This window comes from Trachurus trachurus (genome assembly GCF_905171665.1).
Source record: "Trachurus trachurus genome assembly, chromosome: 14".
Taxonomy (NCBI): Eukaryota; Metazoa; Chordata; class Actinopteri; order Carangiformes; family Carangidae; genus Trachurus; species Trachurus trachurus.
Window position 1 is genome coordinate 12,448,939 of NC_139903.1, and position 26,782 is coordinate 12,475,720.

Sequence of the window (26,782 nt, forward strand, 5' to 3'; positions counted from 1 at the left end):
TAAACATGAATATGAATTTTGTGTTAAATTGTGTGGCAGCTAAAGTCTCCTGTATGAATATGTCTACTTTTAATGTGTAATTCCACCCACATACAGTCACATTTTCGTAGAGTGCATTTGATGGAGAAAGAGCAAGTAATGTCATGTATGTCTGGGTGCATCTGTATGCACCTATTTATCTAAGGAACAGAATTTGTGCTGCCTTTCAAGCTACACAGAAGGTCACCCATTATAAAATTACATAATTCATATCTAGTGCTACATGAACACAGAACCCGGCGAACAAAGACATTGTGTCTTTGTAGATTCAGTCCTCAGATGTTCAGTCAGAATACTATGCCTTTCCAAAACTTGTTAGCTTCTCTTCACTGATATCTGCGCACACACACCAGTACACACACACATACACACACACACACACACACACAACAAGAGGTGGTGGATATATGCTCTCCATGCTGTTTTTAGTCTTTTCATATCCTATCCACCACACGCCCCCGCAGACCATGGTAGCTGTCTTTATGGTGCTTTGAATGTGAGCTACTCTATTGATAGTCTGCAGATATCCAGTGTTAAAGGTGATACCGCAGCAGCAGTGAGCAGACATGAAACTGTAGTGGGGGAGCAGATCACAAAGCAAACACAAGGCCATTCCCTGCACCCAAATATCTAAAACCTTCTTCCAGGCATCAACTTCAATTAAACTTTCAGCCCCACTATTGTGATTAAAGATAGTCTTGTGTGTCTCTGGCCTACTCGAAACACACACACAGCAATGGCGTGGCTTGCCTGTAATTGCACAGCTCTGTCATTTCTTAAAAGAGGTCAGAGGTCAAGGCTGCCCACAGTGCGGCGTCCATAAAGCAGGCAGGGGATTCAGCGTCATGCAAGACAGCACCTTGCTTGGTGGGCAGTCGCTGCTCACCAGCTCACAGATGGAATACATCATTAAATTGCTGCTGCAAGGATGAAACCGACAGCCTTTCATTTATTAGTCATCCTCCTTCAGGCTAACCTTCCACCACAAGAATCTCACACTATCCACCAGATAAATAACAACTAAAAGAGACCTAACTACTGGCTGGCGTTCCAGATCTGCTGCAAACGATGTGGTTTTGAGAGGAAGATTTAACAAACTGTGGTGCGACTTGGTGGTTTAATGTTCTTTTCACACACAATGCCAACCACTGGTAATCACAGGGAGTAAGAAGAGAGGGGTGTGAGGGGGAACTGATATTGCAGATTCAGCTCTTCAAGTGTTGAAAGGATTAGGTTGGGATGTTTATAGATTCACATTAGAGTCAATGCCAATGGAATCCTAGAACATACAGACATTGACAGCTCAATTAATATAAAGGATGAATTTAGCTACTTCCAAAGTTTGAAATATATGTCATACTTTTGGCATCTTATCTGCACTTTAAAGATAAGCTAATTGTATTGATTTGGGACATGAAAGCATAAAATAAAACATTTTTCTAATTACATGAATGTCTGGATAGATACATTATTTGCTCTAGATTAATAATAAGCTATATTTTCATAAAATGCATATTAAATCCAGGTTAATTAAGTTTTCCAACTGAACCCTATGTAATGATATTTGTGTCTCAGTTTCACTGAGCATCCATAGGCACTTGGACGGCTCAGTCTTTGTAAATCAGTATTCCTCATGAACTGCAAATATATACTTCTCTTGTGAACTTTTAGCTGTTTGCTGTAAACACAGCTGTACTTGTAACTTTAGCAGCTGATTAAAGAGCAGACCATGAGCTTTTTTATTTCCTTCACTGACCAATCCTCATTTTTAGCAGCAACTCCATTACTAAGAAATCCAAATGTGGTTTGTCTATCCTCCATCTTGGACACTGAAACCTTAACTTTCATCTTTGCTCTCTTCAGTATATTCCTTTTTCTTCTTCACATCGCCTAACATGCCCTAAAGGCACACACAGTCTCTAGTTGCTTATTCTGTGATATACATGCATTTTTCTGTGTAAAGGCACTTCAGTGTTTGAATTAAAATCCATAAATCACACTTTTGCCTTTAAGAACCCTCTAAAAATTGTCTTTAAGAATTAAGTCACAACTTTATCTACATATCGGTATTAATAAATGATGGTCCAGCCCACAGGGGGAATCCTTAAAAAGACTGAAAGTAACTATGAATCACTTGTGGTGGACTCCTTTGGTCTTTGTACAGTAAGTGATGTCTTTGAGTGAACTCTCCTGGCAAAGACATATTTCCATATAGAAAAGATGATTAGGGAGGACAAAGACAGGCACGCACAAAGTACAAAGCAAAAAGCAGCCTTTGTATTTCCCTCAGAGGAGCCTTCCCTCAGCTCTGATCCATGCCTCTCCTTAAATCAGAGATAGCTGCTCTGTCCATCACAGTCCCCCAGAGAGGCTCTACCTGTCACTCCACACTAACATGAGCTTTGAATCTTCTCCGGTGTGTCTCTGGGAGCATGCACAGACATTCAAATAAACAAATCAACACACACACACACACACACACACACACACACATACATACACATACAGTACACACATGGACAAAATCATGTGAGCCGCTCAAACCTGGTTATATGCTTGAGTTAAAGGCATGAAAGACCTGTTCTTGTTTCCCTTACACATCAGGCACAAAATCAATTCAGTTTATACAAAAATATAAAAAGAAAATCACTGCCACATGACAGCTTAATATATCAGACTAATGCCATGCTAATGCTCATATGATGACACTTAACCAGTGTCAGCTAGTTGGTGTTATCTGGTACTGTCTAGTTTTTTTGCCAGGAGTGATATAAAACAGAATTACATGCTGTTTCTTTTTCATGCATTATTTTTATGGTTGGCATTTTCTGTTTTTCTCCTGGCATTTTCACGTCTGTGTGGGCACAGATAAAGATGATGTTATTATCTAGTGTTCCTGTGACCACAAATAGATTTTGACTTAACACGCTTACTCTTCTACTACACCTCAAGATGACAGAGGTGAGAGGTAATTGGTTTTTTGGCGTTCCTAAAAGGGCAACTAAATACCAAAGATTTACAGCGAACAAATTAGTATCTTTGTTTTGTATCAACCAGTGATCAGTAATTCTGTCTTCCATGTGAGTAATAAAACATTTTGGGTGAATTAGTCATTCAAAGTCAGAAAAAGAGCTGAAACAATTGGTTGATGCATCAGTTAGCAACAGACTGATTTCTACTAAAATGAACTGAATATCTTTTAGTTTATTCTCTGGGTTGGCTCTGGGAACTGGAGAGAGGCATTTGATACTCGTCTGACATTACCATCTCTACAGAAAAGATATATTTGATAAAGAAAATAAAAAATAATAATTACTTGAAGCCAAAGTCTGCATTTTGTTGGAGCTTAAAATGGCATCACTTACTGTGATGCGTTCATCTCTGTCGTCTAAATTGGTTCCATCTTTCCTCCATGAGATTGTGGGTTCTGGGTGCCCGCGGGGTGGTTGGCACTCCAGTACTGCGGGTTCACCCACTGCAACCATGACATCCACAGGGTTCTGCCTGAAGTCATCGCGTAAAACTGGAAAACAGAGAGAGAGAAAAAAAGAAGAGAATAGAATTTAATGATGTTTGGGGATGATTAGACAATAGCAAAGCTAAATATTTGCTCATTTTGGTGCCTTCATGTGGAGTTGTAGTTATTGTGTCAATGAGAAGAGTCCATTTCCATGAATGCCTGATGTGGTATTTACAGCTTTCACAAGTGGGAACTTTATAACTCTGAGTTCAGAAGTTGTGACATAGCTCACTTTATGCTGTGTTTTAAATGTCAGAAACCAGCGAAATTGCTTTTATTCATTTTATTTTATGCCCAATCATCTATCATTTTCTTGTTCCTTGCATGGCAATGAATTACACAAAACATAACTGTCAGCACTTCAGTCTTATTATTAGTCACCTTGTAACAATGTTCTTCAATGTTACGAGGCGTCAACCACTTGAACAGCTGGGTATTGTGCAAATGATGTCAAACACACAACCTTACAACTTCCAACTGAAGGCAGCATAATGAAGGGTTGTTTTCTTGCTTCTCCAGTAGTTTTCTCGCTCATACTGTAGACGCTTAACCAAAACAACTTCAGTGTAGCAAGCCGTTAATATTGTATTAAACTCAGCATCTACCTAACATTAACTCATCCATTCAGTAGTGTAATAATATAAGTGACAGAATCCCTCAGGATCTCTCTTTGACTCCTGTGCTCACACAGTGAGTAAGGGCTATTTAGACTGGCTGCTGAGGAGGCTGGTTGTCCTGATGGCTGACAGTAAGGCGAGAAGATAACTGCTACAGAGAACCGCAGAAAGGTGAGATCCAGACGGCTCCCCTAGCAGGCAGCAGAACGCTACCACAGCAATTTATCATCTTTCCACAATGAGGAGCACAGAAGAAGAGCTTGCAGCCAGAAGAACTGGATACAAAGCAAACTCGCATCTACAGTATACTCCAAGCAGCTCCACAGAAAAGTGTGATTTCTAGTGGTCACACGCGGTTCCTTCCTGTCTCCACCATGGACCTCATATAAAAGTCTTAACTGCACAGCCTCAAGGAGGAAAACTTGATGAGGGATTCTCATAATATAAATATAAAAATAAAAAATATATATTTTTCAAGATCAGAGCAGAGGATAAACATGATTACCAAGGAATGTTGGTGTGTAACAGAGCGAGGTGCACATCATGAATGAAAACAACCTTTTTGTCACATAAAACTGAGCAGATTCCTGCTCCTGATGAGGTGAACAACATGTGCTAATGTAGACGCCTGTGCATGAGTGACTGCTGTTAAGCATTCCCAGTCTTAAATTACATGGGGGGGCTTAGAACCTGAACAAGCCAAGGGAGCTGAGCCAACACAGAGCTAGCCGAATAGCAGAACTCAGTGGAGCTGGGTTGGGGTAAAAAGACAGGAAACAATGAGGAAAAGGCATAATCACTCCCAGATGGCGGCAACCCGTTCACCTCTGGCTACAGATTTGTACATAACGCTGGGCAAGCGGGTCCGTGATGCCTGATGAGCGGTGTGGATGTGTGAGAACAAATTGGGATGACCTTCTAATTGAACATGTTTTGGCCCCTCTATCTCTTTGAGCTCCACTCTGCTGCTCTGCCCCTGTGATCCTCAGAGCAGGGTTGCGACTGGCTGACTGCAGTTGACTGAGTGCTGATGGGAAACAGCTGTCTGACCCCCCCACCACACACACACACACACACACACACACACACCCTCCTCCCCCCATCCCCGCCGCCGCCGCCAACACTACCATGTCACATGATAAAAGGCATTCCTCATGGGACACGAAAATATGGTTGAGGTTACTTCAGACAGGAAGAAAGTGAGACCATCACGATTGCCTGTACAGTGTGTGTGTGTGTGTGTTTGTGTGTGTTCATGCGTGTGTGTATGTGTTTGTGAGTGCATGTTGATTGATTGACTGATGCTATCTTATAATTCCAATAGCAATCACATTACACATCTGTTTTTACAATATTGTAAGATCCAAATGTCTCCACAGGATCTGAAAGCCTGGAGTATTTCCTCAAGCCTCTTTGTTAAAGATTTACTTTTGGTGATTGCCTTAGTTAGTGCAAGAAATAAGGCAAGAAGAGATAAGGGTAAAAGGCAGAGAAAGCTCATGAAGGTTAGTGAAGAATTTTCTCATAAGCGTGCATGTTTATGTTTTCAAACAGGGCAAACGCTGGTGTTTGCGTGTTACACTGTTGTGCTGGGTAAGCACACAAATAATCCAGAACATATGTTTGTAAAACTGACTGTTTATATTCTCAGAAGGGAAAATATATCTGCTTATTGCGTTATAATAGGAAATTATGCATGCCCAAGTAAAAACCATACAAGCAAACACGAATGTAGATTTCAACTATGCTAAAAACCGAAACTTTTTTTTCTCCACAATCTTCAATTCCTCCTGCTGTCTTGCATTCCTGTCTTTTCTTGTCACCTACAGAAATAATGTAATTCCTTCCTATCTGTAAACAAATCATGATGTTGCTGACATCTGTGTCTCGCCTGAAATCCCTGCAGTTAGCATTGTTTGCAAAAACCATCAGGCTTCAAAATTGGGGAGAATGGGGAACATTAGGTCATTTGCTGGATACTAACATTTTCAAAATGTGGGGTGAATAATTAAATGTGGACATCCTGATATGACTGCATCCTGAATCTAAGGACGTTTGAGGAGTTGCAGAGAATCACCACAGAATCATTAGTATTTCTCCTGTATCTTTTTGTCAACTTAAAAGACCTCAGCTAAACCTTCTACTTTACTTTAATCTCATTCTCCCTTCAATTATTTCCCTCTTGCATCATTTTTTAAGGCTTTGCATGCTGAATGCTGTCTTATTCTCAAACCATACATACAAGAAAAGATAAGATGATAAGATGTATCTTTATTGAACTCCCTTAGAGACGATTCAATTTGACACAACAGCACAAAAGAGTAGCAGCACAAGGGGGGAATGTAATGTTATTTATAATAACAACGTGTGTAAAACTAAAAATAACTTTTAGAAGTTGTACACATGTGAAAATTGCATGATTTCATTGAATAGAAGCCATTCATAACAGTGAAACCCACCTCCACTGCTCCTGAAGCCAACCTAGCTCGCCTGTTCAGCTGGAGCTTTGCACCTTGCACTGTCTTCTTTTCTCCCTCCATCTGATCCCTCCAGATGAGAATCTCATAGCTTACTTCAAAGCATCAGCCCTTGGCCTCCCTACCCTGGATCTGACAGTGTCTGACTTTTTGTTAGTCCTCTGGAGCCTGAGCCAGAGCTTGAAAGGCCTACTGCAGCCGAGCTCCAATAATCCTCTCTGCAGAGTCCAACTGGACCAGAAATGAAGACAATCTAACACCACAGATAGGGTTGGGATGGGGCACGCACAGTAACCTTATCACAGTGCATCATTGCACGCGACAGCCAGAGATACCTTTCATCACAACGGTCAAAACTAAGCACCTTTGTTACTTCATTTTGGATCCAAAGTGCTTTTACAGATCCAACTGTACAGCTATTTTAGTGCAGCAATCATTTCAATGTCCCACAGTCCACATCAACACCACTGTAAGGAACCACACTGATGGTTTAATATCAGTTATAGCTCAGCTTTGCCAAAAGCAGACAACAGCTGTGCATGCCTCTGCTTCCAACTCACAAATGTAGTGGAGGAATACAATTAGCAATCAGCTTATCCCAGTGTCTGTTTAAAGAGCACCGACAGATTTATTCTAGGTTTTTATGAAGAATGGAGTAAAATCCTTTGGAATTCCCACATCATTAGTTTGACGTCTTTTATGTTTTCAAACGCTTTATAATTTATCAAAACCTTCAAATGACATAAAAGGAGAACACAAATGAAAGCAGGGAAACAAGCCATGACATGTAAGCCACTGTTGGCTCTAAGAATTAAATATTAGCAATGGGATCACATTCATGCAGTCAGCAGGGTTTGAGCTTGATGAGCATAATTAGCTGTCGACAGTTTAATAAATACAGTTTTCTTTGTGAGTAAATTAAATAGAGGGAAACATCACATTGTCTATAGTCGACTGAGAGTCAGTGGAACAGTGTGAGACATAAAGCTACAACCAGCAGGAGCTTACATTAGCTTGCAGAAGCATACAGACTGGAAACACAAGGAAACTGCTAAACTATCTTTGTCCAGAGAGAATGTACTTATTAGCATTTAGCTCAAACTGAACCTAACGTCAGGTTACCTAACCCGTACGAAACTGTATAATACAGATAAGAATGCCTCACATGTTACCAAATGGGGTTAATGAGCTACAGTATGTGTAAATTTTGCTATTGCTTTGCTACACAGCCTCCATCACCAGCTGTTTATTTACCAGTCCAGGGAAGAATGATGCAAGTTCTACAATGTATTTCACTTTATTCAACAACAGCTGTTTCCAGTGGTGGCAAGCTAAACATTTATTCTTTTTTCTGTTGGAATGAACATGCTGACCAGCTTGCTGTGGCTTTTTGTTTCTTCTCATCACTCTTTAGCACTGACACGCTCTGAAAGTCAGTAGAAGAACCGAAGGAGTAGCACTGCACTGCTTAGAGGGTGTATTATAACCTCTTGCCTTGTAAATGCAATGATGATTGAAGCTTTCACCAAGTCTGGTTAAGTAAACAGCTGTAAATGCTAACTTTGGTGATGTAGCAGTAGCAAAACCTACAAGTGATGAGGTGTTACAGCTTTAAGCCAAAACAACCAAAAGAAGAAGAAGAAAAAAACAAGCCTATTTTCATTGGGGGAAAAAACAACAGAATTTATGTGTCTGGAAAATAAACTGTTCAGTAACCAAGACTTTAACAGGAATAGTATTTAATAGGACTATTGAGCATTATGCAAAACTATTCTCATAACACCACAATGGTCTGATATTGGAGTTCTATACAACATAAAAAAAAGTGATCAGTAACTTATTCATGCATCTCATACACTGGCTTTGGTACTGTAGATGGTTCAATAGTGAATGGAAAAAAAGTGAAAAGCTAAAAGGAGAAAAGCAAGGCAGAGCACCAACATTAAGTGTCTGCCCATACTCTTATTCCTTACATATTGTAGACATTTCATCAAACCGTGTCAGTGATATGTAAATACTGAAATGGAAAAAGAGAGGCAGAAGCTGGAATTATGGTTCCGTGGTACTTTGGACTGAGACCGCACTAAAATAAATTATTCCAAGAGTAAGTAGTAAAAATAAGTACTGGCATCTATTACACTGTCCAGAAGTCTTAATGTTTCCCAGTGCTTAAAAACATTAATTGTAGCTCAAATACAAACCAGCTTTCTTTAACTTAAATATCCTAGCACAAACCTGATTAAAAATAGGCATTCTACATGTATACACACAATATACAGCACTGTGTAAATGCCATAAATACCCAAAGCTAAGTTAAAAATACAGCTATAATCCAATCCCAGCAGAGAAGAAATCCTTGATTTCTCTCACCATCTCTTTCCTGACCTCTTCTTACACCCTACCTCTCTGCTTCTATCTAACCCCCACCCCCATCCTCCTCCACCAGCACCTCCTCCTCCTCTTCTTCTCCTCCTTGGACTGTTGTCTGTAGAGACTGAAAGCTGCAGGAGAAACAGCTGCTCCGCAGAAAAACCAATATGTGCAGCTCACGTATACTAGCTGGTCAGATAGATCGAAAAAAGACTCACACACGCGCACATACACACACGCACGCGCAGGAGGTCCAGTGGGCCCTGTGCCTCTTTGCAAGCGCATACCAGAGCCAATAACATGATATGAACTGCAACCAAGCAAATCCAATAAAAAATGGAGGTCCCACACATACAAATTAGGATACATGCATTAGCTCAGTATCATAACTATGCCACACGAGATTTGCAGAATACACTAGCATCCAAAAGACACCACACAGTGCTTATAAAGGAAACAAAAATTCCTGGCTCGTCCTCCCCAAGCTCCCTTATTTGAATTTCATTTTCTGCAAAGAAATCATTACTCAAAAAAGTCCCAGGGCAAAAAGAATTTTTCTTTTTTTGCAGGACCATAAACCCATCTTATGTCTGGCAAGCCAATTAACTCAACACAGGAGTTCACTTAGGAGGATAAAGCTCCCTGCTGGGCCAAATTCTACTCTTTAACTTGTTCTTTTCTCTTGTGCTTTTTCACCCTCAGACTGAGAAGACCCTCCTCTGCGTATATATCTCTGTTAGGCCATGCAGCTTCATACACATCTTGACATGTTAGGAATGTTAGCCTTACTTTGACCTGTGCTATCTGGATTTATATTGGACATTTTATTTACTATTATTTTGTATGTCATCAAAAAATTTCCATTTACTTTTTTTTCCCTGTTTTTCCATAGTTTTTGCCTCTTTTCTAAGTCTAAGGTATTCTGGTTTATACTATTAGGAAAATACAATGACATCCAAAATTATGGTACCTATACACTAAACATGCATAGGTACTACATTCTGACAGAGGCTTAATGTGAACCAAGATGGTGTGTGAGTGCGTGTGCAAGGATGGATGCACCGGTTCATCGGTTCTCGGATGTTCTGACACTCTAATCCTGTTGATGTACGTGCAGAACATATCACTCGTGAGGGGCAGACATTAAAACCAGCTAAAAGGATTGTGTAACCTCCATTTTAATCTCCTCCACTCATCCTATCCCTCTGCAACAGGGAAGACAGGAGAGGCAGAAAGAGGAAAAGTATAGCTGAGAAAAAGGAGAGGGCAGATATGAAAAGACAGACGGACATGAAGCAGATTAGGAGAATTAGTGAAGTGGCAGAAGAGCTGGGTGAAACAGAGGTTGAACAGCTCTGATAGGTTTAGAAAAATAGTCAGTCACACAAAAGTGCAAAAGGTTGACTCTTAGTTCCTGTTGTATTTTCAAAGGCTACATTTATTTGGGTCCTCACGTAGGAAATACAGGGAGAAAAATTCACTGCATCAGCATTCAGCATGACGATCATGGCACTATCTGGATTTAACACTGATGGTGCAGGTTCAGAGAGCAAGCAGTGAGAGAAAAGATAGGAAACAGAGATCAAACAGGAGAAAAGCCGACATTTTCATCTTTGATACCTGCTCTATGAGTCCTTACCAGCGATGATTTCATCCTGTCAGTGGTATGCACTGGAGCACATGCTGGTATAGTATGAAACAAACCCACTGTCAAATATTGAACCATTTGAGAATCAAATGAGAAACACTGCACACTTGCACAGACATTATGTTCTGTTTGGTTTTAAGATTTAAGAAGCAGTGTAGACATTTTTATGAGAATTTGACCGACTTAATACTTGAGGTTGAGGAAACACAGGTTGTGTAAGTTGTTACATGTGTATGTTACACGCACATGCAATTGCTCTTTTGTTTATGGGTTACATTGTGTTTTTATTGAAAAGATCCCATGACTCATGCTCATTTAGGCTGGCCTTGAAGCGCTGGCATTCACACCACCAAATAATGCACTGCATTGAGTTCACCTGCTGGGTATCAAACAGTCTTAATATACCCAATGGTCCAAATTAAAATTACTTGACCATAGCTTAACATTGACCTCCCATTATTTCTAATAGCCTACATATAAACGAACCACTTGGCATTGTCTATTACCAGTCAGTTTTAATTTACCTTATCAGTACAGTATGTGCAATTTAAGATTATAATCATCAAGATAGTTTTATCTAATCGTAACCTAACATTTCTGTATTTTGGCAATGCTGCAAAAGTCCTCTATATCTGTGGTGTTCTCTACATGTGTACTAGTATTAATTATAGGTAATAAATTGGGTCACAGTATCTCAAATATATCTGTTGCTTCACAATGATGCAAAAATGACAGACTACATGGCTTATGATTAGTTTTCTTTCAACGGGTTTTACTTGTTAAATTTGGTGCCCTTAAATGGGATTGCCCCAGTATAACAGAACAAAATTAATTAATTTTAAAAAGCTGCTCTAAATATTGTTTGTTATATTTTTTTTTCTTCTAGCATCGAGTGAATACACATAGTCATTAAAAACAGCCAACATGCTAATCACTTTCAAGTACATTTTTAATTCATTTTACCCTGGCTTCACTATTTCATTAAGTCGAGCTTCTATTAACCAAAATAAATGAATAGCAAATAAATCAGTCTCAAGCTTCGTGAATTTAATCATTGCAAATGCATTCGAGGAAGTGTCTCCTCCCTCAGGGCACAGCATGCATGTGGAAAGCCATAGTTTTCTGGAACATGTTTGACAAAATAAAGTTTAAAGGTTTTGAAGGTATTCTTTGTGTTTTCTACACTGGCCAGACTGGGCATGCTCTCGTATTTGTTCTGATGATGCAAGCCATGTGTGACTGAATCTTTCTGAAGTCTAAATAAAGTGTTTATGTGCGTGGGTGGTGTCTGCTCTTGCCACCAATTATTTTGCAAGTAGCCACTGTTTTCTAGGCCATGGACTCTTTAACCCATCGCCATAAAGTCCTACAAACCTCTTCAGGTAAACAGTGTTGACTCATTAGGCCTGTCCTTTACTTTAAGCACCTGTCATAAGCTACATTAAAAAGTGTGACTGTAGAATAACAACAGTCTCCAGCTGCACAGAATCTACCCTTTAATTATTCCAAACGAAACTGGAATTCCTGCTGGTGTTAGTCATAATGGGAGGCGCAAGAGCAAACAAGGGAGAATGCAGGCTGGATGGCACTAATGAGCGACAGGCAAGGGGACAAAGAGAGGTGTATGACAGGGTGTTGACAGTAGCAGGTCGAAATAGTGGTGAAGCTCTGGCAATTCCAGGGGATTGTTGAACTCAAAGCACAATGACCTACATACTGAGATCTGTACTAACAACACATCCCCACTGGGACCTGACCTCCTGCAAGGAGATGGCTTACAATCTGGTCCTGTGGGACACAAGCCCTGCTTTATTACATTTAAGGCCTGTTCCAGGTGTGAAGCAATTCAATGAGTCAATTCAGACAATCAAGACATAAACTGGTTTGTGATTCAAATCAGAGGACTCCACCCCCCTAAAAAAAACAAGCTCTTTGCACTGTTAATTGTGACATCCATAGTCGACACCTGAATCCTTTAGATAGCAGGAAGTTTTCGCAAGTGGGATTGAGAATCGGTACAAAACCAAATCAAACCCTCTTCTTCTGAATAATGGAGAGAGCTGGAGGCAGCAGCAATGTGGCCCTTTCTCTCGGGGCAAGAGTCCCTCGCATGAAAGCAAAGTAAAGCCACACACACGCACTCACGTACGCACACACACACCACCCTTTAACCCTCTCATTAGTGTAATCCTGCATGAGAAGAGTAAATTGTCATGAATAAATCCACTTAGAAGCCAGTGAATGAAAGAGTTTCACTTTGAGATGGTTGCATTACCATTTCAATAAGCGTGCCACGCTGCAAAACGTTGGCAGTGTTTGACAGAGTAATTGGGAACATTAACGAGTAGATAAAATATGGTTAGCGGAGGGAAGCCTGTATGTAAGTACGTGCATGTGAGAGTGTCAATTAATTTTTTTTATTTTTTGCAGAGACAAAAAACACATGTCTAGATTTCTCAAGGAATAATGTCAATGAATTTGGGTGAAGGAGAGAGATTGGTGAGAAAGATTTTAAGGGCTTTGTTTGTGAAAACAAAAGAAGGAGAAAGCAGACAGACAGACAGACCTTGAGACAAAATTTATTCCAGTATGCCAGGATACTAGCCCGTGGAAACCTTTGTTTGAGTAGTATGACCATAGCGAAAATCTCCTCGGGCAAGGCTGAGTTCTAAATAAGCACCCTCTGTAAACTGTAGACAAAAAAGCAAAGAGGGTCAAAATTCAGGGGATGTGCAATTACACATGGCAGACAGGGCATAAATCTGACTCTTAGTGGGCTTCTCTTTGTTTAAATGAGTATCTACCTTAATTCCTACCTGGCCTTTGTTTGTGCTAGAAGAAGTGGGTAGAAATAATAAAGAGCAAAACCCAGGAGAAGAGCTCCATGGGAGGAGTGCACCCAGGTCACAAAGAGAGGCGATGGAGTGGAGGAGGAGGATGAAGAAGAGTTGGTGGTGGTGGTGGTGGTGGTGGGGAGGGCGATGTATTGTAACAAAGAGAAAAGTGAGCAAGACAAAGAAATACATGCCGGGGTAGGAGTAGTGAAGCAGACACAAAGAGAAACAAAGAGCCACGGTGGATGCAAGAGTGAACGAGACGATTCAGCTCTCACTGCAATGTGGTGTTTTTTTGCTTAACGGTGAGGCGGTTGCCAAAATAGGCAAAGTTACACCTTAATAAACACACATAGTATATCCATGCACGAAAATCACACCCAACACACACACTCACGGTTACAGCAATGTTCCACATACTAATGTACCCTGAGGTGCCCTAGTCCTTCCTGTGTCATCAATCTGAGAGACAACTCAGGGCCCAGGAGAGAAAGAGGCTGTGGGCAGGTATGTTAAGACTCTCCGGTATGACGGGGAAAGAAAAAAAAAAAACACTAAATCAAAGATAACAGACAGAATCATAGTCTGTTTCCACACAAATATACGTATGAAACTATGGCATCTTATTTCAAGGTATATTATACTGATTGACAGCAATACATACACACCATAAGCACAACAATGCTTACATTCAACTGGGAGAAAATTACATTATTGTGATGGGGAAAGATGCTGATGGTGCAGATACTCATGAATCACATGACTTCAAGGCGTATATAGAGGCGGCACCTGACACCATACTATATATTATTTCCTCATACCTGATGGGTATACATGCAAAGATGCAGCATAAAGGTGAAAAGGATATTGAATGACTTGAGCCACTTAGTGCGTCATGTCAGGTGTTTGATGCTGATAATGGTGAGCGGACAGGCAATAACAGCACCGCATTACAGCTACTCAGGGCAGATAGTGTGATTCAGCCATGTTTGATTCATTTTGCTGTATTTCTCATTCATTTAGAAATAAAATATCCTCAGCTTTCTGTCCATACACCTTATCACCATTAACTTCATGGGGCTTTTATGAAAGGACATAAAAAAGACAAATGAATGTGCAAAGTTAATCCACAAATGCAACATATGAAGTATTTTACATTGTAAAAACAGCCTAAAAGCAGTAGTTTTTGGCTCATACAATCCCTTCAAGTCATGGTGAGGCTAAGTACTGGTGATTTAAAGTATGGAACGGGAGGAGAAATCAAGTATAGCGACAAGCTTGTTTGGTTTGGACTGAGCTGCACCAGGGAGGAATGAATGAGGAGAGAAATGAATGAGGGGTGAAAGATGAAACTTTAATGATCCCTCTGGGGAAATTGGGTCATTGCAGCAGCACAGGGAAGGGTACAGATAAGAACAGAACAAATGCAAGCTGTTGTCGATAATACGATTAATTAACGCAAGATAAACATATTAAGGATAGCTAAATACGGCGTTGAACGAATGTAAATATCAGATGTATATGTTAAAATGTCAAATGACTGATGATGTCAGATGGGAGAACTTAAAGGGGGGAAAAACACACGTGCAAATATCCATCATGAGATGTTTAAATGATCAAAAATTGCATGTGGAGCAAACATTGCAGAAGAAGGGAAGAAGAGAGTGAAGACAGATTGAGCAGAGGGAAGGAGGGAGGAGGGAGGGAGACCTGGAGGGATTGTGCTGAAACAGTCCCCAGCCCCTTTAATTGGTAGGAAACAAGAGGTCTCTGAATAAACACCCGCCACAAGAGAGAGCCTGGCTCATTTTTCCTCTAGTTGCACTATCCTCCATTTCTCCTGAGTAGTTTCACTGAGGCAAACTTCCAGTCATGCTCCAGTCAAATCTCTTTCTCCTCCTCCCTTTTTCTCCTCATCTTCTGTGCACTTCCCCTTCACTCGTCACCAGCCCCAGCTGTCTGTCCTCCATCCTCTCCTTTTTGTATCTGTCTGTTGCTGGGACGACAAACTAAACACCATCTCAAGATTTCCAAATATAACAACAAACTGCTCTAGGAGCAGCTCTGATCCCCTAACTCTGCACCTACCACTCTCTGTCTCTGTCTCTTATTTTTTTCCTCCCTCTCTCACTGCTGGCCTGCAGTCTTCCCCTCATGTCTGCTTTTTGGTCTTCTACCTAATTATCTCACGGAGGACGAGGTAGCCCCTACCATCCCCCACACCTCTCCAGCCTCGCTACTGAGAGACCCTGATGAATAATTTCACGTTTCTCTAGCCTTCTCTTTCTCTAGTCCACAAATTGATTATTGTACAGAATGCACAGCTAAAAGAGCAGGCCACTGGGTAATTTGTCTTTCTGACGAGGAGGGTCCATGGATAGGGGGAGGGAAGAACATGGCTAAAAATGATATGCAAAAGAAGAGAGAAAAACATGATTACATGAAAAAAAGAAGCTATATTGGATGCATCACCCGTCTTGTCTCTGATACCTCATTCTGTTTGATGTTGTGGTCAGGGGCACAATTGGGAAGAGTGGGCATTTGCATGTGAAGATCTCCCCAGAAAAGTGGGCAAAGTGAGAGGATCGTGTCCCTGAGATGCATCTGTAATTGCATGAAGCACATTGAAAAAATAAAGCTAATCCAGAGCTCTATCATCCTCCTGTCTGCATCCCTCTCTGTGTTGTTCTGTAAATCCCTATCACAAACACTGATGCAGCCCCGTGGCTACAGCCCTGCATCTGTCACTGTTTGATTCCACACAGATCTGACTGACTGATGTGTGGCTGGACGCTGGCAGCCTCCAGGTGTTTTCAATCTCTTTGACAATGACACACCCATCGGTTGGCGTGCAATAAGACTGCAGTGATGACAGGGACAGAGGGTATCATTTGGGCACCACAGGAAAGATCACTGAGTATGTGTGCAGACACCCTGCCTTATCATTAGTGTGAGTTATTCCGTGAATAAGCTCCACTGTAATACATACACCTATCCTGAGTCAGTCCTCTGCAGCATTGTGTGACTAATCTGTCAGCATGGGAGCGCATTACCAGACCAAGATGAGGTCAGTATAGTGTGCGTCACTGACAATTTTTGGTTTAGGCAAGTGCACACCTGAAATACGTTTCAGTGTCTCTAAACACAACTCAACAGTACGTTTGCTATTCTGGTGTTAAGTTTCACCACGTACCTTTGATTCTCTGCCAGTGCAAAGCTGAATCAGCTCCCCGCCACCACTCCTCACATTTCTCCGTCTTTCCCTGCATCTACAGTACTGTACACACCCTCATCACTTTTCATTCTCCCCTGTGTTTTCCTGTCTTCTAACTTCAATCTCTGCTTACTCTTATCTCCTTTGTCTCCTGGAAGCTATCGCACCATCTCACAAGGCCTTTGCTCCTCCCTATCTATCTTCCTTTTTTCCCCCCGTATCTCCTGCCTCAAACCTGCTGTAAAGTCTTTCAGCAGCAGCTCTAGGTTTCCCTCACTGATTTTTAGGCCCACGATTTCCTCTCTTCTCTCTCCCCGTCTCTCCCCTGGTCCTGTTGTGCATTCTCCACCACCTACCCCCCCCCCCACCACCCCCACACCCGCCCCTCGAACCCTGCTAATGGATCCCATGTCAGCAGAATACCAGAGTAAACCACACAACTGCACTGTGGCTTCATGTCTGTCTCTGCCTCGACGTCTCTCTCTTCTATTTATGTAAAAAAGAGAAAGAAAAAAAAATGAATAGAAAAACTGCTGGCTGAACATTACTGTAAAAATGAACCCAGTGAGATTCTACTTACTTTGCACCTCACAATGAAAAAAAAAAGCATGATACTACAGGTGCATTTTCTGCCATATATGATGGAGAGGTCAGAGCAGTGTTTTTACACCCTTCTTGGTTTTTATATTGCTGAAGTTTGAGTTTCCTTTGTCCGTGTAGTCATGGAAGCTATCACTAAACATGATAATTACCCACTTCTTATATGTTCCAAGAAACTGCTGTTGCTTCTGGTGAACTCAGCACTTAACTGTGCATGAGAAGATTTTTCCCCATTTTGTGCCACAACATGTATCCCTGAGGAAATTATAGGGGAAAAGTGCTTAATAAACAATCCTGTCTCCTAGAAATTATGCTACTAATTTGCAACAACAAATGTGTTGTGTTAGAAACATAATGCTGCATGGATTATATTTATCATCAACATAATATGATTAGATGCTGTTTGGCATCATCTGGACAAGTCGCAAACTGTTGTTACTGTGTTCACAAAACATTCACTGATAACATCTGTCACTTCTGTCACTGTAACTGTAACGGGGCTAGCTGTTAGCATGCTAACTGCAATAGAAGACAAGTAGGGCCTGAACAACTGTTAATGCTAATGCTAGCTGTGTAGCAATAGCAAACCACCCTGGTCACACCTTATTTTTTTATTATTATTATTATTCAACGACATCAATGTCACTTTCTGAGTATCTGTGTCCTAGACATTCGGAGACACAAAGGGCTAGTTCATTTTTAGGAATAATAAATACCGTTGTTTTTAAAACAACACATTTGTTGTGAATGAAAACCATCAAATTTATTTCATCAACTGTGTGTGTTTTTAAGTAAACCAAGATGTAGTCTGTTAAAAGCAAAAACAAAAATCATACTCTTAATAAGACAGCAAATTATACATTCCTAATCAATGCAAAACATGAGCCTTGATTACGTGTTGAAAGAAGTAATGCAAGTCCACTTTCTGATTTTACTCTTTCAAGATTCAGTTATCCTCACAAGCTTTGATGGAGCTCCTCATTACAGCAACACACTCAACCAGCGAAGAGTTTTTTTTTTCCTCTAAAGGTGTAAGCACAAACAACAGGAAATCTAACAGTGGTGAAGCTCTTTGCCTTGTTCTTTCCTTTCGTGTAGTATTGAGCCAGCAGTGCTGTGGGCAGTGGGCTGGAACAGGCTCACAGGGACAAGTGTGAAAGACGAACGGAGAAGGAGACTGATGGGGACAAACTGTCACATCTCTGCAGGGCTCGGCACTCCACAGGTACACAGTATCACAGGCAAGTCTGGGCAGTGACAAATGGACCCAATTTCCATTTATTTATCTATCTGTTGTGTGGACCACAGAACACATGCTGGCCTGCCCCCTATAAATCTTTATCCTGTTAACACAACACCAATAAACCAAACGCATTAGCCCTCCCAAGCAGCACAGACTAATCAAGCATACCGTCACACAATGCGCAAAAAGCCCCAACACGTTCGCTGTGAAATTACTGGGGAAACACACATCAAGGGGACAATTAGAAAACCACTGCAGACAAGTGATCTCGTTCACACACACACACACACACACACACACACACACACACACACACACACACACACACACACACACACACACACACACACACAGTAAAACATTTGCCGAAGGATGCGCTCAGAGAATAAATATGAAGCTAAAACCACCTCATTTATAAAACAATAATACATTTCTGCCACAGAGATGGAACGAGGCTGGAGGAAAGCAATGGGGAGCGACGGGGTCGGGGGCAAAGTGAAGTACACATTTGTACCGTTTAGATTTGATAAGGCCTGGAAATTGCTGAGAGAGGCACCCACTTCTGGAGAGACAAGCAGCCCGACAGTGTGTCTCAGTGACTCCTCAGTGAGGGGCCCTCACATGACATGTCCCCTCTGCTATTAACCCAGATGACAAAAGCTTATCTGTTACAAAAACATCTACATTATCAACAGCCAATCTGTCCCATCCACTTACTACTACACTAAAATACATTCCTACCCTTTTTCTGCACACCAGGCCCCTCCCTCTCCCTCTTGCAGACAAACAAACTCACTTTACAACCTGAATCACACCCCCTTGTCTCTCCCTGACATTAACACACACCCACACACAAATTCTCCCATGCTGGTTTTGTCATATTACCTGACAGATTTTTTTTTTTTTGCTCACTGCCAAGCAGCCAGTGGTGTGAATGGTTGAGCCGCTGGATTTAATTAGTGCTGTGCCCATATGGATTAGGAACCAGACAGGCACACATGCAAGCTGAAAGTATGTCACATTCCCACCTGATCATCTTTTAACATTGCCCTTGGTGGCATGCATACACAGATGCACACATGAATATACACACCAGAGGGAGAGGAGGGGTTGGGTTGAGGAGAGGGACCGAGCAGCTTTGTAATCAGGTGATTTCTTTGCCGTAAATTTAATTGGTTTTAGCAGCAGTGCAAAGAAACCGTTAAGGTTGGTTTGCTGCACCATGTGCACAGAGACAGCTGCTCTGATCGGCGGGAGGTAGGAGGAGGCAAAGAGAACATATTGTTAAATAGATTATTTTTAAAAACCAGCGAGCTTGATAAACAACATACTGTCAATCTGGCAACAGAGAGATGTAGATGGATTGGAGGACAGGCAGACACCATGCATGCACCATGCTCTGTCAGTATTCACTTTGGGCCACAAATTCAGAAGCTTCTCAGTGTGTAATCTGAAATTATTCTGTCCAATCATATCAACACGCGACACATAATCATATAATTGAGAAGAATCTATTGTGACATTTGGTGACATTTGGTTGTACATGGAAGAGCCACCTGGCAGATGTTTTTTTTTGTTTTTTTGTCTTATTTGTTAAACTATGATGACTTCCCTGTCAACCCAGTAAAGGAAAACACAGTAGAGTACATATAACTCAATTCTCAGCATGCCATTAGCTTACATACTCTCATGTGGCAGCTACAGCACTGGGGCTCATGGGCTCAAGGGATCACATCTGGTTTCAAAGCAAAGTGGAAATAAAATAAGTTGGATTGAATTCAAATGCGACTGCACTTTGACACCTAACAGCTGGCTCTCGCAACTTCTGCTGGGTTGTTGACCACTGAAACACAGTGCCTCACTAGTGGTAATTAATGAAAAGAAGAGAGCAGATTTCCAAGATGACATTTAATAGTAATTTCCTTATAGTCACATTTTCATTTCCATTATTATCACATGTATAAAGGAAGCAAGTAGGTGGAGGCGGGGTAGATAGGATTGCCTGATCACACCACTGAAGCTCTGGTATTTGCTCAAATGACTGCCTCATCTTAAGTGTCTTGTCTGTCATCCCAAGGCCGGCCCAGAAGTCAAATCATGCACTCTGCCTCAAATTAATTTCACTGATTTATCTGTTACCTGAATAGACCATGTCATTTTCTCATTTCTGTCCAACAATACACCTAACGCACAAACCTAATGGAGTCATCGTTGATGCGTTGCAGCCTGAAAAAAAGGCGCTTTAATAGGGTAATAGGGTTTGGTTACTCTTTACCCTCACCAAGGCTACTTAAACTCAAATGTGGTATTTCGTTTCAGCTGTATAAATAGTGAATAATACGTAGCGATATATGCTACGTAATGTGATGGTGGTTAAGGCATTTTGTCCAGCTAAGCTTGGTATGAATAATAGCGTAATCCGCTGCAATTATGGACAGATAGCTTATAATTAGCTCACTGTAATCCGGCCAGCTGTCTCTGTCTTAGTAGACTCAGCAGTGTCTGGATCCAAATAGGAAGAAATGAGAGAGAGGGCAGTTAGGGATAGGGATAACCTTTTCTGGGAAGACATTTTTGGCATTATGGACTCAAAAGAAAAGTGTCCTTCACAGTCGGAAGTGAGAGACTCTATAGGCTCCACAGAGAAAGACTTCATTCAGAGGAAGGAATTCGGGTCGAGTTGAGGTCGGTGTTAATTATCATCTCTGCCTCTGTCTGTGGTGTTACCATCTCCACATTCCATACAACAAACTCCTGATTTCTTCATTAAACCAAGGTTTTCTGTCTGGCCATGGTTGACTTCCATTTTCTTAATTTTAGCTCACTGTTTCATACGGCAGCATGTGTCCAAATTAATTGGTTTGTTGTCGGATGCACTGTTTTTTCCGCTCTGCTTGACATAAATATGCAGCTGCTTGGGGGTTTCAGTGAAAAGCGGGAGGTCAACATACCTTTGCGGTAGTCTTTGGGTAATTTACAAGGCAAGGAACAGAGATATTTACTAGGACTGAAACCCTTGATTAGACCCAGTAGGTGTCTCTGCTGAAGGTAGGCTGTGTTTAATAGCATCCATTGAAGCATACAGGCTAACATGGGCTGCAGAAGCCCCAGTGTTTGTGAGCTTGTCGTTCTGTTCACAAACCGAATGGGAACGAGTGGGTGGGCTATTAAACATGGCAGAATGTGTATACTGTAAACAATGTACAGCACATTCCCTGCTGTGTGTTCATAGGAGTGTGAAGCTTCCTGCAGTCCCCCCTCTGAGGAGCAATTTGGTACCACTCATCTAGCTGTGCTGTTGCTCAACACTACACACACACATTGTCTGGGAGGAAGCATTAATATCTATTATGGCTATGTGTCTGCTCTCAGGACATACAGGAGGATTAAACTGTAGAAACAGTGGTGCAAAAAGAACATTCCCCTGACTTCAATGACCACCCTTGCATGTTTTTGAGCTTTGACTTATGTTATTAGAAGGGAAATTCACTCAAATTACAAAAACGTTCCTAACGTAACCAACCACAAGTGTTATCAGGCGGGAAGTTTTGGTTTTACTCACCCAGCTACTGAGATGACTGACTCTAAAGTTTCTTCTGCTAACCCAAAACAATGGAGGTGATTGGAATTTCACATGTCTTCTCTGAACAAGACGTCTCATTACGCTACATAACCCATCATTATCACTTTGAACCATTTTTATTGCACCAACTCACTAGTGAAATAATAGCCCCTAATTTTGAGGATCGTTCAGGGTAAGAAAACTGAGGGAATAATGCTACAATTATGCAGTCGCCTTCTAATACTGTGTTGTTAAAGTGTCAGTTTACGGAAATGACAAACACACTCTTTTCCATTAGGACATGCATCTCAAATGAGCATATAACGCCTAAACTGTCTGCATGGCTTTAACACAGCGAGTAAGGAAATATCTTTTTTCTTTCACTTGGGTCAAATGACCTTTTCATTTTCAATGATAAACTATGGTTCAAATAGATAAACCATCGGTTCCAATGGACCTCATCCAACACAAATATAGTGTTGATATCTCCTGAAGAAACACAATATAATTAACTCAAACTAGAAATTGATGGCCAGTGGAGTCAAAAGGCTAATCAAACAGATAGAATTTCATTCATATCAGCAGCTAAGCAGTGGATACTCTCCTCCTTTGCCCTCTACCCTATTTCTCCCTCTTCATCTCCTCCCAATACCCAACACTCCCTCCATCCCCCGTGGCAATGTGAGGCAGGCAACAGTATCCGCTCTATTAAGAAACCTCTAGAGATAGATGCCTTCTCAGTATGCGGCCAAGCTTGAGACGGTAAAACACATACACCCGCATACAGGCACACACACACATTCACACACACATTGGATACCTCAGGTCTGAGATAATCAATGCCAACAGAGCAGCAGCAGATAGAGAGGGTATAGAGAGGCAGACCCAGGGCCAAAGTCTACACAAACATACAAAACCCAAAGAGAAAATATACAGAGAGTGCATGAACCCAAATTATTTACAATTCTTTTGTCTGTGTGCAGTATATTTCATATCAGATCCTCATATCCTCAGCCATTATAGTTTATTTATTGCACATCGGCTTATTAAAATGATAACACATGCAGAGAAAGGGTGAACTGTGCATCTGAGATAAATAACCAAAAAGGAAAGAAAAAAAAGTGAATAAATGTATGAAAACCTCTAATTAAATCCCATATAATGTCTCAGTCTGTCCCTGCTTGTTTCCTGCTTGTTTTTTTCAGAGGTACACATGCTGAAAGAAATGCATGCCAACAAAAACACCACATGGCTTTGGCTTTGTCTATTTATAAATGGCACTTTGCATGAGTGAAAGAACAGGCGACAGCGAGAGTATAAGACATCAGACTGACAGTGCTCCTACATCACATTCGCCGTCTCTGTGCTTGCTGTCAAGCAACCTCAAGGAAAAACTGTCAGACGCGCAGGTGTCCACTGGCTATTAGTGTAAAAAAACTTACTCATCTGTCAGTGATAGGGATCCAGTTAGTGAACCGGCTGTCAGTTAATCAACTACTCATCTTGAGAAGCTTCACACACTTGAAGTAGCAAGAAAAAATTACATGTGTGTGTCTCTCTGAGGTAGGTGGGCGTGGATGTTTTATTGCCTGTCGACATTTTAGTGCAAGACCTTTAGCAAGACATTTCTCCTGGGAGATGTGACGCACACAAATTTGATATGGCCATGAGAAAAAGGGCTTATACCAACACTTAAGTATCAGGCGGTAAGACAGGCAGCAGATGAATGAGAGAAGTTTCACTTGATTTTAATGAGTGTCTCATTGGGGATTTGGGGTGCTCCATGCACCATGACTTAACCAGCAGAGGCAATTTATTTAAACCTTGCAAATAATGGACACAAACACTAAATACACACTGAGGAAAACGTGCAAACTTTAAATGTGTTGAAGCTGTGGCACGCCTTTAAATGTCCACGGTAGCAAATTAGACGAGGGAGGTCTGCTGCAATCCCGCTGCCCGATCAATCCAATTATCAGTCCAGCTATGAATCCTGGCTCAAGTCTCTCACTCCAAATGAATTCAGGGAGCCTATAATTAGCCAGTTCAGCATGGACACCACCAGGGATAACATATAGCAGTGGAATCTGGGAAAAAAAGGCCCTTATTATCAGTCAGTGAATCTTTCATGAGAAGATGCAAAAACCTGCCAGTATCGCGTTTCGAGAAATTCAAGGTCCAAAAGTGAGACAGAGTCAATGATGGCAAGAAAAAAAAAGAGAAAAGAGTCTTTACTGGAATGTTCAAGTGTTCAAGGTCTGGAGAGCTTGGCAAGGAGTGCAAAGACAATCTATCAAGTGCTGAGTGGAAACAGGGAGGTATAGCTGGATGATTAGGTAAATGGGAACAGGGGTGTGCAGAGGTGGGGCTATACAGTATACTGAAGGTGGGGAGCGGGGGCAGAGGGGAGTCGCTTACTATGCTTCCCGTTAGGGGTGCCACAAGATACCTGTATTGATTGTGATTGTGTAAAAAAATGAATTATTGATATTGTGTTAAAAATATCTTGTCGGTGGAAGTTGGGCCTGGTTCCTTCATTGTCTGTTCACCACCTCATTTTGTTTCCCTTTTCACAATTGATTGTGAGTGATTGTTATTTTTGTAAACTTCTGTATACAGTTACATATTCTCTCTCTAGCTCCTAAACTTGTGTTTGAATCAGTTTTGTTGGCAAAAATAGAGACAAAACACACAATAAACAATCTGAAGGGCTGTGATGTGATTGCATTCCCAATTCTTTTGGCCATGGTAATCATGTACTGAAAATCTGGTGTTACAGCAGCCCACTCCAGTCAATAAATCTGTCAGATGAAAATCAGACTCAGTTGCACCACGAGACACACTCAGACCCAAAATGTACCGATGCACGGTGAGATCTGAAAGAATTTACAATATGTACATCTCAGCGAAATACTAAAACCATCAAACATCTCCAACACCATTCCATCATTTCTCTATCTACACTTAAAGATAAGAAAAACACTTGATCTCCATGCTGTTCTATCTCTCTTCCCTCATGTAATAATAATTATCATCAATACGACTGTAAAAACCTGCTGCAATCAGCCCTGCTACAATCGTTTAATAAATGAAAAACTGTTTTGTTTGAAGGTGAAAATGATGTTTTTGCTTGGTATGAATTGTCTCACTGAAATATCTAAATCCACCTGTGTGATTATGTTTAAAAGCACACCCTGTGAGCACTCTGCATCCGAGGCAATTTGTGCATCAAAGTGCGAGATCACACCTGTCATTCACCTGCTGCTGTACATTATGTGACTCTTGAAAATGGAGCTGCCATCAAGCACAGCGTTTATGAGGCTGATTTTTACTCATGTCTCATGTTTTGCACCGACACAAATGTTTCATGTCATAATTTCACGTTGACTTACACATTACTCTGGTTGGTTTCTCTTCACTGTCCTTGTCTAACATTAGTGACCATGGATTTTATCTCTACTTAAAAAAGACCTTTTTAATATTAGTAACATAGAAATCAATAGGTGACATGTTCGAATGTATATGTTTATATTCCATGTATAGTGTCCATAGGAGGGAGCTTAGCATGCACAGAGCTTAGGGATGTGATTAGAAAAGTTGTGAAAATCAAATTTTGAGTTCAACAAACTATGATTAAAAAAAAAAAAAAAAAATTGGATGTGGTAAATAAAATAATATAAAATGAAATCTAAATGTCAGCGTTTGAGTAGTCAAACAGACATTTCAATTCACATAATAACAGGTGGTATTTTCTCATCTTCCGATCTTCGACACTCTCTCTCTTTCACACAGACTCACATACACACACTTATTATTCTTGCGGTAGTCTGGTTGCTGACAGGTTGTCAAACAGTCCAAATCAGCTGTTCATCCATTCTTTGACCTCAGACCTGTTACAGAACTGCCATGATCACAAGCCCCCAGAAACAAGCAGTGTGCCATTATCACCATTTCATCATTGCAGGGTGGTTGTGCTAAAAGTGGTGGATGGCATTCATTGTTCTAACAAAAGTAAATGAGGGCGCCAGAAAGAAGCTGATCAATTACTATGCGTAATACAGATAACATTAGCTAGGTCCCCTGCCAGTCTTAACTATGAATAAATATTAAAATGACATTAGCCTGACAGATGAGCTGTAAACTTTCATCTATCGTACGTGTGTGTGTGTGTGTCTGCATGCACAAGTGACTCTACAGTAACAGATAGTGAAAGTTAAACATTGCAACACCACTCGAGTCTGAGACTAAACTACTTAATTTATATTGTGCACATATTTCAATGTGACATTAAAACCTAAGAATGTGCTATTGCATTATTCTCCTAGAAACACATGATATCAAATTAAACCGAAATAAATGAATTTCGGCTGAATAATAGGATATTTTTCATGCTTGATTGTGATAAATTGCCAGAAGATTGCTGTTCTGAAAATGAGTTGAATCCTGGCATGCTGTGCATAACTCACATTAAAGATATGGGTGGAGAGGAGACACCGGGGCTTGCTGCTGCTGCTGCTGCTGCCGCTGCTGCTGCATTACCCTGTGGAAACTAAAACCTGTTGCTGTTGCTTTGCTGCTGTCCTACACTCCACTCTCCCCTTGCTCTCCTCAGCCCTTGGTTAGCTAGCCCGCTAACTAAGCCAGCTTCTCTCTCTCTC

The 26,782-nt window shown here is 41.1% G+C and overlaps 1 protein-coding gene across 1 annotated transcript in view; it reads right to left on the reverse strand.

Annotated features, from left to right (window-relative positions):
• Positions 1 to 26,782, reverse strand: part of LOC310997517 (roundabout homolog 1-like) — a gene marked incomplete at its 5' end in the record, with an annotated part of 81,307 nt that overhangs the window by 16,864 nt on the left and 37,661 nt on the right. Inside the window, one exon of the mRNA XM_083987236.1 lies at positions 3,405 to 3,562. Within this exon, the coding sequence (XP_083843362.1) occupies positions 3,405 to 3,562 (158 nt within the window). The remainder of the gene's footprint in view (positions 1 to 3,404; positions 3,563 to 26,782) is intronic.